At 36.8% G+C, this 18,742-nt stretch overlaps 1 protein-coding gene across 2 annotated transcripts in view; it reads left to right on the plus strand.

Annotated features, from left to right (window-relative positions):
* The window catches only part of glra1 (glycine receptor, alpha 1), a 55,405-nt gene that overhangs the window by 25,173 nt on the left and 11,490 nt on the right, over nt 1-18,742 (plus strand). For both annotated transcript variants that reach the window (XM_077235954.1, XM_077235953.1), the window contains 6 exons: nt 383-450; nt 3,022-3,245; nt 5,154-5,236; nt 8,320-8,457; nt 12,377-12,591; nt 15,341-15,487. In XM_077235954.1, coding sequence (XP_077092069.1) covers nt 383-450; nt 3,022-3,245; nt 5,154-5,236; nt 8,320-8,457; nt 12,377-12,591; nt 15,341-15,487 — 875 coding nt within the window. The remainder of the gene's footprint in view (nt 1-382; nt 451-3,021; nt 3,246-5,153; nt 5,237-8,319; nt 8,458-12,376; nt 12,592-15,340; nt 15,488-18,742) is intronic.

Here is an 18,742-nt window from a genome sequence, read left to right on the forward strand (position 1 = left end):
TTTGTTCTGTTCTAATAATAATAATAATAATAATAATAATAATAATAATATTGGTGGTCCTTGTCTTCACAGAAGACTCACCTCAACCTCCTTTCTCTTTGGGATGATTAGTATAATAAACCATATTTTAACAGCATCTTTGTTTTTTTAAGATAAGGCAATGTATGTATCTTAAAAATATGTACATGCTTGAAGTCAATTATAATGTGCTAATTTAGCAGTTAGCAGGTAAGTTTTGGTTAATATTTGTAGATAATTCTTAGTAAGAAATAGGTTTAAATTTTGGTAAGATTAAAATTTGGAGGATAACCTGTTTTTTTATCAGTATCATTTGACTTTGTTGTTGTTGTTTTGTTGTTTTTCTCTTTTCTTTTTTCCACAGGTCCACCTGTGAACGTAACATGCAACATTTTTATTAACAGTTTTGGATCTATTGCTGAAACAACAATGGTGAGTATATTGATAAAAGTGATGCACATGATATGTAACCCTATAACGGTTTGGTGAAGAAAAAAATTCAGATGAACGGACTTATGATTAACATAAAACATTATCTTTCTCTTGAAAGAGAAGATGAACTGGAAAAATTAACATAAATGTAAATATGCTCCTTTAGCTTAGTTTTGTTGTTTATTTCAAGGTTTTAATTAAAATTCAAAGTTTGGAGTTGGTCTTAGACTTTTGGACCCCGCTGTAAAGGCCCATTCACACCAAGGAGGATCACAATAACTATAAAGTATATGATAATAATATAATAATCTTTTTAATTCTATAAGAATATTGGGTATATCTATAGGAATAGTAGACTTTCTACTAACCATAAGTAACTTTGCAACTGCCAGTCATTAGAGTTTAAGTAGACTGTTAGTAGTCTGTTACTTATAGTCAGTAGAGTGTCTGTTGTGGACCATCAAAATAAAGTGTTAGCAGATATTAAAGCAGAAAGTCTACCAATAATCCAGTGACTAGTAGTTAACATGTAGTTGCATAGTTACTTAGTCATTACTTAGAATATCTAAAGTGTACCATTAAATTAAAGTGTTAGCGAATAGTAAAGTCCACACCACAACTATAACAAAAAAGATTCAGAAAACACTTACATAATTACTTTTTTCTATAAAAACACTGACAGCCAATCAGCATCCATCCGACTTGAAAGAGCTCAGAATTTTACTGCCATTGATGTAAATGCTAAAATAGTTATTGTTATAGTTATCATTCTTGGGGTCAGTGGGCCTTAATGGTCCCTCTTTTTATGATAATGAAAGACAGTGAATTTCATATGTGCACCCAAAGCCAGACTTTCACATTTATATAGTTTTATTGATCAGATGCCAATAAGTACCTCAAGGGCAATATAGTTTTGAATGTGTTTTCAATGTATTGATACATGGAGGCAAATGCAATCGAAAGACATTTTCAACTGGAGACCAGGTGAAGGTTACACTTTTTTTTTTTTTATATCTTGTAATGCTAAGATTTCCTGTTTGGCACCAGCTGAGCAGGTCCAAAACTTCAACAGCTTGCAAAAACCCCTCAAGCAGAAAAAATGCAGTGCTTTCCACTCTCTGTTTCTACCATAACCAGCGGAATTGATCCGAGTTGCTCATGCTCGTGTTCACACTGAGCAAGCGGTGGCGAAGTGGAGGGGCAGGAGCAGGTAACGCGAGCGATATCGATAAATCTTTATTGCTTATAGGGGAGTCATGAACAATGTTTCAGCCAGTAATGATCTGAGCGACTCCGGCCATTACTGGGACCGTCGTTCCCCCCCGGCCTTTCGCTGTCCTAATTGTTTACCCTTTTTATAAGGCAAGGGGCCCAAGGGAGAGGCGAGTGGCTATTTAATTATCTCGGCGGCTCTTTCATTTTCTTGAGGAAGCAAGAGAGAGCGAACGTGTAAATCCGTCCGTCATTTGTTAGCAGAGTTGGGCGCGCGAGAGTCATGCAAACTTTTTCTAATATGTCACCGTCAGGATAGGATCTGGCCTTGGGCTTGAATCGCATTATGAGTGGGTTGTTGCCATAAATCACTCTCCTTAGCCTAGAGAAATCAAATCAGAAAGGAAAAAAAAAAAAGTTGTGTGTGCGCTGATGAATGTGCTCCCACTCCTCGCTTGTTTGCAAAATCATTCTGTCGGAAAATAGCTGTACGTTTGAAGGGGAGTGTTTGACAATGGATGTCTGAAAATCACAGTAGACAAGAGCAAAAGGTTTTACTAATTTTGCCATATATATGCATGGTTTCTGTGACGTTAAATGTGTGTAATAGGCATTTGCCGAAGAGAACAGATGTGTTTACATATCGCCTGAGTAATTGGGAGATAATGCTACTTGTAATGAAGCCGCTATGCATCGCTCAGTTGTTTTCGCAGGGTTCATTTTGCGTCTACAATGACTGCGGGCTGTTTATCATAAAGGAAAAATATTGACAAAGTAAAATCGATGGGACTTGTTCTTTTCCTGTGCTCTCCGAGAGGCAAATCTAATAACCTGGGACAGATGATTCTCCTCCATCAAAATATTTCGAAATCCTTGGGATGAACCGGTCACCATACATTAGGATAATTGCCCTGAAATGTCCTTGCATGTTGTAGCTGATTGCCATTGCAAAGGTCATCCACTTTATTTCGTGCCATGCGGATCATCCCAAGTCATCCCAAGGTACATTACTGCCCAGACAGTTTAATGGTCTCCCTGAAATGATATAACTGCATGCCCGTTTTGGAGAAGAATTGACAATTATAGCAGAGTGTTGGGGCGAAATGCCACTGCTTTACGGTGTCTGCTTTTACGCATCGGCCATGTCACCGGGCGGTCTGCCTTCACGAATAACAATTATCTCAAGCTAAATATATAGTGAGACGATGCCAAATTTACCTGGACTAAGTTTAGACATAGTAGCAACAAAAAAAAAAAGCATGTCCTTGTGAAACTTCACTGATGTTAGCTTATAAAATGTGCTGGTGTCTCTTTCCTCACCTCTGATCTGTTGGCATGGTGTGTCTTTGTGTGCCACAGGATTACAGAGTGAACATTTTCCTGAGACAGCAGTGGAATGACCCTCGGCTGGCCTACAGCGAATATCCCGATGACTCCCTTGACCTTGATCCCTCCATGTTGGACTCCATTTGGAAACCTGATCTGTTCTTTGCCAATGAAAAAGGAGCTAATTTCCATGAGGTTACCACTGACAACAAGCTTTTGAGGATCTCCAAAAATGGGAATGTTTTGTACAGTATTAGGTGAGAGTGCAATATATATAATCTAATGCTGTCGATAATACATTATACGGTGTGTTTGTACACTTAAACCTGGGCTAGTTGTCAAACCAGCTTTATTGCTGTCTGTGTTTCTCAGGGTGGATTGATTTCTTTGTGCCCTTTAAAAAAAGACATACAGTTCATTAAACATACTTTGACCTTTTGTGATAACATGGCTCAGTAGTGGGCCATGTTGTTTCACTATATGGGGTAAGTTGTCGCAATAGAACCTGCCATTAAACAGCATTTTATAGAATTTTGAGCAAAATGTAAGACAAAAATCATTATATAGAAAAATTTAATTGGTAACAAAAAATGATCAACAAATATCTTTTGGCCAACAAATATTGTAATTAGTAAGTTTTATAAAACATATACAACAGAAGAATGCAACAAATTGACAATAAAAACCTTTATAATGTTACAAAAGATTTCTATTTTTTAAATAATGCTGTTCTTTTGAACTTTCTGTTCATCAAAGAGTTCTAAAATTAATCATCAGTTTCATGGTTTACATAAAATTATTAAGCAGCACAACTTTTTATAACATTGATAGTAATAAGAAATGTTTCTTGAGCATCAAATAATCTTATTAGAATGATTTCTGAAGGATCATATGACACTGAAGACTGGAGTAATGATGCTGACAAACTAAGCTTTGCATTACAAGAATAAATAACATTATAAGAGATATTAAAATAGAAAACAGCTACTTTAAATTGTAATAATATTTCACAATTTTACTGTTCTGTGTTTTTGATCAAATAAATGCAGATTTGGTGTGCATAAAGAGACTCTTTTAAAAACGTTTTTAAAAAACTCACCGACCCCAAACTTTTGAACGGTAGTCTATCTTGATGAAATTATACACTGTTTAGACTGCACGGCATGTTTGCTTAATTGTGTGTGGTACTCTATTATTAAAAAATGAAATAGCTTAAAGCAAAAAAATATAATATATCCTTCTTGGCACATTTCCAATTTCCAAATTCACTTTATGTCTTATCATTGTAGCATTAAAGAGGACTGGGGTTGTGGTGAATAGCTGTGTGGATTGGGAAGCCTCGTCTCTTAACTTGACACCATCAAATGAACCTTTCAGATCAGTTCAGTTTTGTCTGTGAACTCTCTCTAAATTGCACCAGCCACAGTGCACAGTTAAATTGAACATTTCAGGTAAATAAGCACTATCCTTTGATAGTGACGTAAATACAGCCTCGAATCAGAGCTCTGCACTGGGCTGCTTCTTTGTCTAGCTTTAGGATCATTTGAGGTAGAGATAATAATCATAGATTTAAGAGAGTTTGGTTGCATATCTTACAGGCACAGCCACCTATAAATGAAAAATCTCTATTTTGTTTCTCAACCTTATATCATTCCAATTCTGTATGCTGTTATTTCCATACAATAACAATTCATAGTGACCACACGCTTTAAAAGGCACAATAGGAACGGTCTGTAGAGCAACTTCTGCACTATATTTCAAGTCGTCTGAAGCGAGGAACAGAATAAAATTGAAGTTATTCACTGATAATCGTCACCCCTGATGCAGCTCTCAAATCAAATTTGGCACCTATGCTTCAGGTTGGACATCAATAACATCAAACGTTATTGGTTCTCCAGTGTCTCATAACCAGGTGTCTCGTAAAACCAAAACGAACTGTGACATATTTCATTTGAAAGCTGCAGTGGCGAAACAACTGATGTCAATGATCAAATAATGACTGAATTGTAATTATTGGGTGCTGTGTTATTGTTAACTAAAAAACTGTGGGTGAACTGTTCCTTTAAATTTAACCGCTTTGACCAGTGGAAAAGGAATAAAATAAGAGCTGTCTAATTGGACCTGTTGTGGAGTTTGTTGCTGATCGCGGGTGTTGTTGTTCTCAGAATAACACTGATTCTGGCCTGCCCCATGGACCTGAAGAATTTCCCTATGGATGTGCAGACCTGTATAATGCAGCTGGAGAGCTGTGAGTATGCCCTGATCCTTTCAGCCAGATGGAGAGGATTTATTCAGTGGTGCAGAGATGGATGTTGCACTGGCTGGCACCAGCAGATGAAGAGCGTAGTGATTTAAGGCCGCCTTCAAGTAGATTCAGCAGTCAGCAGAGAGACGCTTCAAGCACAAGCCAACTCCGGCCCTCCCTGCCATTACAGATATCTGTTATTTACTATTGATTCTCAAATTTGTCGAATTATAGCGCATTTCTGCAGGGGAAACTTCGTTTGACTAAAGCATTTTGAAAATTATGAGCAAATTATTTGTGGGTGACGGATGGTGACCCAGGTTTGGTGGTTATGTAACATTTGAACAAATCTCTCCCGTTAAAATCAATGCAGACGATTGCATTTGTTTTAATTATAGTGGGTTCTTTTTGTTTCACATTTTGACGTTATATACTACACTCAAAAAAATTACTCTTTAAACTAACTTAATTCAATTATGGACAGTGGTTCCACACAAGCAAATTATTTTGTATTAACGTCAATGACATTTTTTTAATCTATGTAAGCTCCTTGTGTTGTGACAACTAAACTGAATGAGTCCAAACAATTCAATGGAATTGCTTCCCTGTAACTTAAACCGGTTAAGTTTAGTGAACATGCTTTAGTTTATTTAAAACTGCACTGAAAAATAAATGTATGCAGGATTTACATGATTTCTCAAATGAATTACTATACTACAACTAGCTATTAGCTAATAATAGCACTTATTATCATACTAAATGTTAAGAGTTATATGCTCTTTCAGCAACAAGAGTAAACCTATTGGAATCAGTCCACATCCTAACCAAGTAGTCCACTCTTCTCCACAATGGTAACCCAATGTAATTTAAATGGTTCTAATAATTGCAATGTAATTGAACATTAAACACAATTACACACTATAAAGTCTTCCCCTTTCCTAATTTTCTAAAAAACACAAAAAATTACACTTAATTTCAACATTTATTCTTAATTCAGCTATATGCAAAGCATGCTGGGAACTAAAAAGCACCACCCACTTTCAGTTAATGCAACACAAATCATTCATGTAATCTAACACAAACGGATTAGGTACATTTTACATATTTAAGCAGATGGAACACAATCAAATTAAGTTTGGATAAAATGTACAGCAATTGTGTTTCTTAAGCTCATTTGAAGCAATTTGAACAAGCAAATTCATTGCTTGCAAATTCACAGCAATTTTTTTTTCATTGAAATATATTTAAAGCATTCCAGAACAGAATTTCCGAAATACTCACAGAAATGAAAGACTTAGCCTTTAGATTAACTTTATATTTTCTCTGAGGCCATGCACCTTGCTACTTTCTTCACACTCCATCTTCATCCAATACATTGGAAATTGTCACATCCAGGTTTTTTTTAATCGCAAAATTAAACCCTTTACATTAGTTTAACGATTGATAATTAAGTAAAGTGGAAAATTATACCGGTTAAGTTAATTAAACGCAATACAATAGTGTTTTGGTGGTAAAATAAATATTTGTGTGTTACTTTAACAAAACATATTTGGGTAAAAAGAACAGTGCCACAAAACCATTTTTTTGAGTGTAGGGGTGTAACAATATCGTGTCACAATGTATCGCAAATCAAAAATGCAACAATATGTATCGTGTATAGTGACAATATGTATTGTGTATAGTTCACCCAAAATGAAAATTACAGTCTGAGAAAATAAGTTTTCAGAGTTTTATTGTCAGTACTGCATTAAACTTCTATAATGTTGAATGTAATGTATAATAATACAATGGGGGAATACTGTATTTGTGGGTCCTCCTGATAATGGCAAATTCTTATGTTACCAGTAAATAGTGGCCTACATTATTTTAAATATATCTAGTCAGTGACAGGGTGCACACATATTTGTCTAAAATAGTTCTGTATTTTAAGCTTGAATATTGAATATTTGTATTCTGGTGTCACCATTGTCCGTTGCATTGGGTTACCAGCACCAAGTCCAAGCCTATTCATTTACTCCCTATGTAATACCAAATTTAGCATTTAAAGCAAGAGTAAATTTTTTGTTAACTTTTTATCATATGTCTGGGAGTATCGCAATAATATCGTATCGTGAGTTCAGTATCGTGATATATATCGAATCGTTACATGAGGGTATCGTTATACCCCTATTATATACTACATGTTATTGGTTTTTCAAGAAATGCATGTTTAGATCGTTTCTTTTATACCCCTTTTCCACCAACAAGAACCGGGTGCTGGTTCAGAGCCAGAGCCAAAGCTGGTTCAGAGTGGGTTCGACTGACGAGCTTAATAAGAACCGATTTGCCTTTCCACCGGCTAGAGAGCCACAACAGAGCCAAATCTTACGTCACTGTATACGTCTCATGTTGCCCAGCAACGCTAGTGCGGTAGCGCCAAACAGTACGCCAGGCTTGTTCGAGATGCATCGGCTTCTCGCAGATCGATCTCCGCATGACATCAAAGCGCTGCGATAGCGATCTAAAAGCACAAGGAGTCGTATGTTCTCCAAACACTCCCGCAGCTCCGATCGGTCCGCGCCGCTCCGATGCATCTCGAACAAGCCATCAACAATAACGGACGTTGCAATACTATGGATGCTCATGGGTTTACAAAATACATCGGAGTCCAACGCGTTTGTGCAGCTCGCCGTAACTTACATAGACGGATATTTATAATCGAGCTGCTATTAGCTCGACTAGCTGCTATTTAAAAATGGCGGTCACAAGTTTCTATTCGTCTTGTTGGTCACGGTAACCCCGCCCCCAGCCCCTGACGCAAGTGGTTCTTACTTGGCTCTGTTCTAGACCAGCAATTATTTGGTGCTACTTAAGAACCACTTTTCCTGGTTCGGAGCTGGTGCTTTGCGTGTGGAAAACCAAAGAACCGAATTGAAACTAGGCTCTGGCTCCGAACCAGCACCAGCTCTGGCTTGGTGGAAAAGGGGTATTAGAGGTGTGAGGTGGACGATTCGCTAAAATAGGTGCCAATTTCCAATTTCAGACCAAATTAAGCTCTTTTTTCCGCTGTCATGGACAACACTATTGTTTCATCTTTCCTCCACTAGTTGGCTACACGATGAATGATCTTATATTTGAGTGGGACGAGAAAGGAGCCGTGCAGGTAGCAGACGGACTGACGTTACCTCAGTTTATACTGAAAGAAGAGAAGGATCTGCGCTACTGTACCAAGCACTATAATACAGGTAAGTGTCATTCAGTGTGAGATATTCATCTGCATGTGAAGCTGTAGTGTTTGTTCAGAGCTGACACTGGTCTAAATGTGACCTGACACAATCGGAAACTATTGTTGGATCCGTTGTTATGAAGCACTTGACACCAAAATGGGTTCAGTGAAAGGTTGTGGACCACAGCTATGCTTTGAATCTTCTTCATGAACTTTTGATTGGGTAAAAGACCATCTGTTCAGTCAACGTTGACGGTCAGGATTAGTTACACTCCAGATAAACTGGAAAACTGCTGAAGGCCAGACTAGTTCAGATCGAAAATAGAAGCAAGCCAAAACAGCAGGGACAGTCAGAGCAGATTTCCGGCCTTTTTCTTGAATTATTATCATTGAGCTAATGAGAGTTTGTGTTTTTGTTTTGTTCGAAACAGTCTTATTGGATATGATTTCTTTATTTTTTTCTTGAGCATTAGGTTTTATTAAAGGTCACATTTTTCTGATATCACAATAGGTTTGAGGACTGAGAGAACTTTAAAAAGGTCATTATATATTTTTTATAATGTTTATACAAAACAAAGTTTAAGTACTTGAAGTTACCAGTTATAGTTGACAGGATAACGATAACGGTGGATAACTGAAATGGTGGATCATCCGATTGCATCCAGGATAACGGTGTTTCATGTAAACGAATTATGAATGAATGTACCATCGTTTGTCACACTGTCATTCTTATAGACTTAGACTATTTATCGTTCATCATTTTCGATAAAGTGAAAAATGTAGGCTATGCATTGTCATTTGCAGTGAAACTTTTTGTGATGTCTTACTGATGACAAAACAGATGTTTCTCACTGAAGCTTTTATTCAGGATTACAGTGAATGTCCTTGATCAAAACAATGACAAAAGCAGCGTTCTCTGTGTGCTATCTTCCCTATCCGATAACCCAGCGCTACAGTCAAACATGGTAAAAACACTGTTACTCACACTTGTGTTGCGCCATTACTGTCAGAATCAATATAGTCTTCACTGCATCATCTTTTATTTTCAGTCTCTCTGAAAAGCTTGCGCCAAACAGTGTCTTGTTTAAAAACTAATCCGCAGTAAAATGAAGCGAAATAAACGAGCGTCTTACTGACACGATCTGACTGGAACTTAGTAAAAAATAAAGTTCATCCACGCTTTCTTAATCTTAGGCTCACAAGGATGGCAATGCAAAGGCTGTTTTTCCACAACTTGGCACTGTAAAACATCTTGTAATCCTCAGAGCATCTCTGTAGTAATCCTGTGTTTGCGTCTCGCATTTACTACTACGTGAAAAACGTGGATTGGTAGGAGGGGTTTAATAGGCAATGATGTAGAAGTAAGCGTTGAGCTTCTTCTGAGAGGCGGTCTTTTATCGCACTATGACGTTATAATGTTACAAAATCCAAAACAGCTTGGTTTCAATAAATTGGATTAACGAGGAAGTCTTGAGTTCTGAAACTTACGGGATACGTTTATAGTACAATGACCTCTTATATGTCAAAAGATCAGGGAAAATGTTGTTTTCTCAATTCATGATGATAAATGTTATTAGATTAACATTAAGTTTTATTTCAAAATAAATTTTAACTTTTTTTCCACGGTTTTCCGAGGCTTTCGAGCACCTCATGCTGATGTCACCTAGAGCACATTTCCATTAATATCTCGTTCTGTTATAAATCACTGGCCAAATACTCGTAGCATTTAGCCTCATTCATGAAATTATATAAAACTATTCAAACTATTTGCTTTAAATTTAATTTATTAAAGAACAAGACAATAACTTTATTTGCATTGTGTATAACAAGCCATTATAGACTAGAGCCTGAGATATCAATTCTGCAAGAATTTCAAAATGGTGAGGAAAAGTATATGTAAATATATTGAGAGCTTTTAATTTATGCATTCTTTTAGATTTTTGTTTCTTTGAAAATATGTATTGAAAAAATTTAAAATATGCATTTTCCTTTTTTGTGTATATGTATTCTGTATTTATTTATGTGAAAATATTCAAATGGGGTCTATAAAATTGAGTTTAAAAATGAAATTTAAAAACAATTTATATACAAAAGTTTACACAGACATTTGTGCTCATGCAGGCCCATCATATTTTGTATTAAGTATAATTCATCTAGATAAATCACTTGTCTGTGTTTGCATATTTTACCAAGAGGTAAAGATTTAAATACTTTAAAAAGGTTCAATATTTGCTTAATTCTCTCTCTCTCTCTCTCTCTCTCTCTCTCTCTCTCTCTCTCTCTCTCTCTCTCTCTCTCTCTCTCTCTCTCTCTCTCTCTCTCTCTCATTCCTGTCTGAGGTGCATCTCATAATTCTTCAGTGTGCTTACTTTGCACTTGACCTATCACCTCTATGTTTGTGCGGATCAAACACCCTGAAGATTCCCTAACGCTCTAATCATCACTCACCGTCTCAGTTCTCTCTCTCTCTCTCTCTACAATTGTACATTGTATTGCCAAAGCTTATCTATGAGCATGAAAAATAAAAATGAACTAAGTACATCAAATTTTGCATTGAACAAGTGTGGAAAAACAGAAAGAAAAAGTGTATATACTTTCAGTGTGTGTGTGTTTGCATATGTGTGTGTACAAGAGTACACACTCACTCTCTCTCTCTCTCTCTCTCTCTCTCTCTCTCTCTCTCTCTCTCTCTCTCTCTCTATCTGTATAGTCGTGTTCCTCCAGCATGAGCACTGGACATTCAGTACATGAGATCTGCTGCTCCCCAGTCAAGCATTAACCGGAAATTAAAGTGTCGGGGTTTTTTTTCTTCAGATTTATTAGTGGCAATCTATTTTGATTTGCAGAGCAGGCCTAAGCTCTGCAGTCCAGCCTGTTTTCCTCATCCAAATACATCCTCCAAGTCCCTTGGGAAAAATAGGCACTTGTGTAGTTTTAATTTTAGTGCTGGTCAGTTGCATCCCTACTGTTTTTCGCTCGGCTGTTTACGATCAACAAAGATTGCACTCCAAAGAAAGTGTTTGCTCTCTCTGTCTGAGTCAATACCTTAGTACTAGACTTTCCCTTTATGCCTTTATCTATATTCATAAATGCAACAGTGTAGTCAATACATAATATGCCCAAGAGTAAGGGAATAATCTAGAGGTTTATGCAGCATCAACTCCAAACAACTGCAAAAGCTTGGCTATTCCAGTTCAGCTGAGTAAATGGTGGAAGTTAAATGAACCTTGACCCTGACATTTTCAGCTCCGCTGTCTAGTTATAGTGTGGGAACACTCATGGAATTGTCATGGGGCTGTAAACTAGGAATAGGATTTGACTATTCTGGTTGACAGATTCTTTTTAGCAGTTATGGATACTTAATGATATTTGAGGGAAAAAAAACAATGCTATTGCTCATTGATTCATAATTTTAATAATAATAATTTAATAACAAGTACAATTAAATCTGATCATTTAAAACATTTTTTTTTTGGATTTTAAGGCTAAACAAACTACTAAACAAACCAAAATGTTATAACATATTTATTTTTTGAAATTACGATTGACAAAACGCATATTGTGTATCTGTCATATGGAAAAAAAAGCAGTCAGTATACACACTGATTGAAGTTTTATTCGCTAAAAAGAATCAACTCGTCAGAATCATTTGTTCAGGAATCAGATTCACTAAAAAAGAACAGATTCATAAGAGTCATTCATTCTGTAATGGACTACACTGGTCATGCTCTCCGTTTTGTTCTGTATTTTAGTTTGGTAAACTGTTAATTGAATCAAACATCATTTGGTTCTGGTATTTTTTATGGAACTGTTTCTAAATAAGAACCAGTATGCCTTTGCAGGTTTAAGACTTTTAAATAGGGTTGCAAAGACAAAACACTGGGGAATCACATAGAACATGAGAAGACAATGAAAGCCACATACAATTTGTGTTTCAGGGAAGTTTACCTGTATAGAGGCTCGTTTCCACCTGGAGAGACAGATGGGCTATTATCTGATCCAGATGTACATTCCCAGTCTCCTGATTGTCATTTTGTCTTGGGTGTCCTTCTGGATCAACATGGATGCTGCTCCTGCCCGTGTAGGCTTGGGCATCACAACTGTGCTGACCATGACCACCCAGAGCTCGGGATCTAGAGCTTCTCTTCCCAAGGTCAGTTGGGTCTCCAGCATAATCATCTTAACAGTACAATGCCCTGATGGTGTAGAGTATACTCTGTTCACAAACACATTTTAATCTATTTCATTTATACCACTGCATTATGTCATGAGCGTCCACTGCTTGTCTACATAAACATCATCCTGATCAAACTCAAACCTCATCGAAAATTATGAATTATTACTTAATTATTAATAATTAAGACTTAATGGTCTGGTCCCACAGACAGGTATTTGATTAAGCCAGGATTAGGCTTTAGTTCAATTAGGATATTTGAGTAGCTTTTATAAACATGCCTTGGAAGAAAACATTACTGGTGTGCATCTTGAGACAAAACAATGGCTCTGATATATGTTTAAGATATGTCAGTGCAAGTTAGGCTACTTTGAGTAAAAACAGCTCAAACATGCATTTTTAGTCTGGGATAGGCTTAAACCTGGTCTGTGAAACTGGAGGAAAATGATAAAAATGCCAGTGTCACATGGATCTTTGTATCTTGCCACACTGAGATAAATAAGAAAGTAAGGCTGCTCGATTAATCGAAATAAATCCAAAACAAGGCTGCAAATTTGTTTTATTTATTATTATATATAATTATATTAGGTTAGTATATAAATAAAAACAGTTTGCAGTGGGTCAGTTCGCAAAGGCTTCTCCACACGAGCTCCATCTCTTCATCTGCTCTGTGTTTGGATCGCTTAAATGCGCCTTTGGGAACACAACATGTGCCAGCCATCTTCCCATACTGGTAATGAGAAGCAAACAGAGGGCCAGTCAAAATAAAAGTTTGATGTTATTATTTGAAAATGAAGAAATTAAGACAGCCATAAATATTAGTATTGTAATTTTACTTTTGCTAAGTAAATTTATTATTATTATTATTTTCATTATTATTATTAAATACAGTGAAATATTACAATAGTAATTTTATTTTTGTAATAATAATAATAATTATTATTATTTTTATTTTGTAGGCTTATTGGTTTGTCTAAAAATCTCGGGCCAAATTTTGCAAATTATTTGTAATCACAATTTTTATCAGAAAATTTTGCAATTAGATTTTCCCCAAAATCTGTCTGCCTTATAAGAAAGTCTGAGACAAGCTTGACATCAGGAGCATTTCTTTGTTTCACAAATATTATATCCAGGTTGTCTTGATTTTGAGACAGCCATGTATGTCTTGTCTACACTTTGTATAAGTTAATTTTACAATTTATAAACATATATGTTTGTAATATTTTTACAAGGCAAAATTTCACCTGCAGGAGTGAATTTCTTGTAATTAATGTTTAGTACAAGATGTGTATTGCCAAAGTGCTGTTTGTCAGAGACATCCCAAATAGACATACTGAGTCATACCAAAATAACACATCCAGGCTATTCATGAAGAGTAACCAAGTCCTCAGATGGTTCTTCATAACTATTTAGCTTATTGCATTGGTACGGCAAGCTGTACATGTGATTCATTATTCATTAATGCTTTGCATTGATAGGCATTTGTGGTGATGATTTTTCAATGACCTGCTATTATTACTAATTTATATTATATATATATATCTTATTTCAGTTGTAATTCTGATGTCCTTTTTTCTGTGTTTGTGGTTTTTGGGGATTGTTGACAATTACTTTATAACAGGACAGAAATTGTACCCATCATTTCTCTGTACCTGTTTTACTTACTCAGCCTGCTGTAGTACTTCATAGATTTTCAGATCCTACATGCAGCGTCAAGATGAGACAGGATATTGCTGTAGTTTGAGATGCTGATCATCATTTACATGCACCATGACTTGGCACACATACCGTTCAGGTTTAAATAGGTTGCCATATGCTTGATAGAAAAACATCTAGCTGGATGTGAATGTTTTGGGAGATTATTCCCAGTTTTGACATTTGGCGGATGATTTTGAGTCTTCTCACCGCAATACTGATCATGCAGGTGTTGAAAAACGCCATGTTTTTTTAATGTCGGTGCTCAAGCCATGTCCTTGGATGGCTGTACATCCCCTGTGTCCAGCTGCATTTATCTAAAAAACACAGCTTTGTTTCTTGGCTTAAGGTCTAAAGACTATTCTGTTTTGATAGTAGAAGGTGTTACTGATTGAAGTAATTGTAAAGGTTTCAATTAACGAAAGAAAACCGTTCCAATAAAGCCATATGAGATTAGCAGTGAAGATCAGAGCGCAGTATTTCATCAGCGCTGTCTCACCCCAGTGCGCTCCCGTCATTTCAACAATGCTTTGTGAACCGTGCACTCTGTAATGCCACCTAAACTCCATGACCACTTTGGTCACTGGCTTGTCAAATAAAGTGAGTCTCAGCCAAGCGGTCGGGCCGGCAGCCCAGCTCTTTTCCAGGCCAAAGAAGCATCTCTCAGCTCGTCTTCCAAAGCACACTTCAGTCGTCTCTATGCATAGAGACCGGCCCACTGTCTAACAGCCATCATGCTCTGACAAAAAAAAAAGGCATCACTGCTAAGCCTAAATTCTTAAAATTGACATATTTTATTCATTAACACTTTGATCCCCTATCTCAGGCTTGCTAGAACAGTCCTTTTAGCTCTCCAGATTTCAGATGAAAGGTATTCTTACCTATAATGGGCATATTTTACGACATTCTCAACTAGAAAGTTCTGAGCTCTTGAGCCAAGAGTGACTCAGTCACTGAACTTTGAGCCAGGCGGTGACTCAGAGTTGGTCTTCATTGCTCGTTGCAAATCCTGTTGATTTCTGTCTTGCTGCAGGTCTCGTATGTGAAAGCCATTGACATTTGGATGGCAGTGTGCCTCCTCTTTGTGTTCTCTGCTCTGCTGGAGTATGCGGCCGTCAACTTCATTGCACGCCAACACAAGGAGCTGCTGCGCTTTCATAGGAGGAGAAGGCATCTTAAGGTAAACCCTACAGTACAAGCACACTCTATCTACAAGCCCTGCAGATGCAATATTGCACATTTATTTGATTAAAAAATACAGTAAAAACAGTAACGTAATTGTTTTATTTGAATCAATTTTATAATTGTAATTTATTCCTGTGATGCAAAGCTGAATTCTCAGCATCATTACTCCAGTCTTTAGAGTCACATGATCCTTAAGAAATCATTCTAATATGCTGATTTACTGAAATCTTTTGTAACATTATAAACACGTTTTAATGAGTGGGTCTTTCAGAAGGGAGTCGTCATATTTGGGGGAGCTGGATAGATATTTTCTCCTGACTTTAGCATGCTGAGACTGAAACCAACATAATGTGAGTTGAAGTTGAAACATTAATGCTCCTCCCATTCATAGAGTAATGTGAGTTGGCATGGTGAAATCTTTCAAGTAGCTCAGAAAGCTCCGAATAAATCCTGAATCCCTCCGTTGTAATCCTCAGTTTGCCTCTGGGCTGCATGTAATGGGTGCAGTGAGATTAGTCTCTGGTTCCCTTAGCCCTATACAGGTAAATCCACAGAGACAGACTACACAGCCTTCGCTGATAGCAGTCCTTCCACCATTCAGGCGCCAAGGGCAAATGATGCAAACTGCAAATCCAACTGTTGGTGTAAATGCTATAGATTTCCATCTAATAAGTTCACAACCCAGGCAGTAATTGTTTGGCTGGTTAGCATGGACCAGTTAGCCAATGCTGGTAGATAAATGCACCATTCTGGGGGCAAACTTAATTAAAAAATAGCTCTTTATTTGGACAAATACATTTTTATAAAACTCTCATTCAAAAGTTGGTTAGCCTTTTTAATGCTTTTGAAAGAAGTCTCTTATGCTCAGCAATACTGCATTACTTGATTAATTTTACAGTAAAAACAGTAATATTGTGAATAACTTCTCAGTATGAATATATTTTATAGGGGACCTATTATGCCCTTTTTCAAAGTCTTGATTTTGTTACTAGAATAGGTTTTCATGGTTGAATGCTCAAAAAAACTCTTTTTTTTCCACATATTGTACACTGTAGCACTTCTCTTCCTAGTCTGTCAGTAACGCTCTGTTTAGTTCTGGTCTCTATTAAGTTGATTGGTCAACCTCTTCAAGTGTGTTTGGGAAATGTCACTCTTCTTAACCTAACTGCTAGTTGAAACAGACTACTAGCTTGCTGAATAAAAGTGTTAATTTCTTTTAAAAACAACAACATTTGAACTGCAGTGTATATCGAAATATTTAATTGGCACAGTATGTTTGCCAGTCATCATTTTTGTTCTCAAAAGCATGAAATTGAAAATATTTGTCTGTCTGTTTTGGCCATCATGGCTTTGAATAGCCATTAACATGAACGCTCACAGATAGCTCTCCAAGAATGAGACTCCATGTAATGGCACGTACATAGATGTATGATTAAATGTTTGTGTGTATATGGAGTGTTTTTCATTTCAGGAGGTGCAGCACAGCAGTAGTTTTGCTGCATTATCATTATCACCCCCTGGTTAATGAAACTCCCCAGCCACAGTGATCCACGGCTGGGGTTCAGCCCTTCATTCTGCCTCACTGGGGCTATCAGTCAGTGCCTGCTCTCTGCACTGCAGCCCGGAGCTGTCACCTCCCTACACTACACAATAAAACAACTCCCCGGCATTACCATGGGAGCTTATCGACCTCCTCCTCCTCCTGCATATGTCTCTGAGAGGCATCGGGTGTAGAAAGAGGATTCCCCCTGCTGGACAGCGCTGAGATATGTGCTCGGCAGTGGTGGAAATGACACCAGAGCAAACTTGTTTCAGAGACTGCTGTCCTGTAAACACGTTTAAATATTTATTGATTTATAAATCATGACACGGTTTTTAAAAAATAAAGAGTCCTGGTGGGTAGTGCACAGTGGGCAACCTGAATCTGACTTGTCACTCACAATACGTCTCACTTAGCTAACAAGGTAACTACTGAGTGTCTCAAAAAACAAAAATGTGTCTGCATCCAAAATCACATTAGTAGGTACTTGTTTTGAATGAGTACTTTGCGATTGTTAAAAAATAATGTTCTGCCCGGCCAAAAAAAAAGAAAAAAAGAAGAGTCAAGCTTCGGATTTAAATAGGGAAATGCTAGCATGTTATATGTTTGGCAACGGTTCTTTTAACTCTAATTGATGGAGGGTGTAGTTTTTTTCTTAAACAACCATGTAGGAAGACACATGATGGCCATATTCCAGGATGACAATGTCAAGATTAATCAGGCTAAAATAGTGAAAGAATGGTTGGGAGGGAGACGTGCAGAATCATTTTCACACATGAATTGGCACCTCTGAGTCCAGACCTTAAATTCAGTGAAAGTCTTTGAGATGTGCTGGAGGATACTTTATAGAGTGATTGACTCTTCCATTGTCAGTACAAGATTTTGACCAAAAATGTATGCACTAATCATAGATCCAATCATAGACTCTTAAGCATTTGCCTTTTTAAATCCAAACAACGACTTTTATTTGGCTGGGCAGTCTAGTATGAATAGGTGTAGTATGAATGAAATATGGACATACTGCATTCAGTTGTTTTGCTTCACTGCCCTTCACAAATCCTCTTCCCTGGACTCATGGGACAGTAAACTGTCTATAGAGTGCACCAGTCAAGTCCCGGAAGTAAAAATCCCATTCATTTTCTCTATAGGGGAATTGATTTTAACGATCACTAAACAATAAACCATTGAAGACAAGACCCACTGTGAGTTAAAAGGTTATTAATTGATGGTATATGTTCAAATTATTTCAACAAATTTTTTAAATACTCAATTTCAACCAATTGCACCAAAAGAACACTTTATTACCCACCCATTCCCATGAAGCACTTTGTGTGACGTAATAGAAATACTTATTTTCTACTCTTACTATATAAAGATATGACAGAAATAGTAGTATTGCTAGTATGTTTCTAAGAATTCAGCCAATGTTCCAGTTTTGTGTGCATTATTCATCAGACAGTCAATCAACAAAGACACAACTAAATTAAAAATGTTAATATAATTGATTATTGCATATAGAATCTTTAGATTTAAATGAAGATGCTAGTTCATTTACATAAATAAACTTTAATTTAGCTTTCATCCTTTAATACAATCTACTTTTATAGCATTTTGACTAATATCTAGATTATTTACTGGAACCAGTCCAGTTTATTGCTACACGACGTGGGTATAGCAGAGTACAACAGACTACCAGAATGCCCCTGTGCC

The sequence above is a fragment of the Siphateles boraxobius genome, unplaced genomic scaffold, assembly GCF_051911475.1.
Source record: "Siphateles boraxobius isolate OS27281-9 unplaced genomic scaffold, OSU_SipBor_1 2, whole genome shotgun sequence".
NCBI classification, from domain to species: Eukaryota; Metazoa; Chordata; class Actinopteri; order Cypriniformes; family Leuciscidae; genus Siphateles; species Siphateles boraxobius.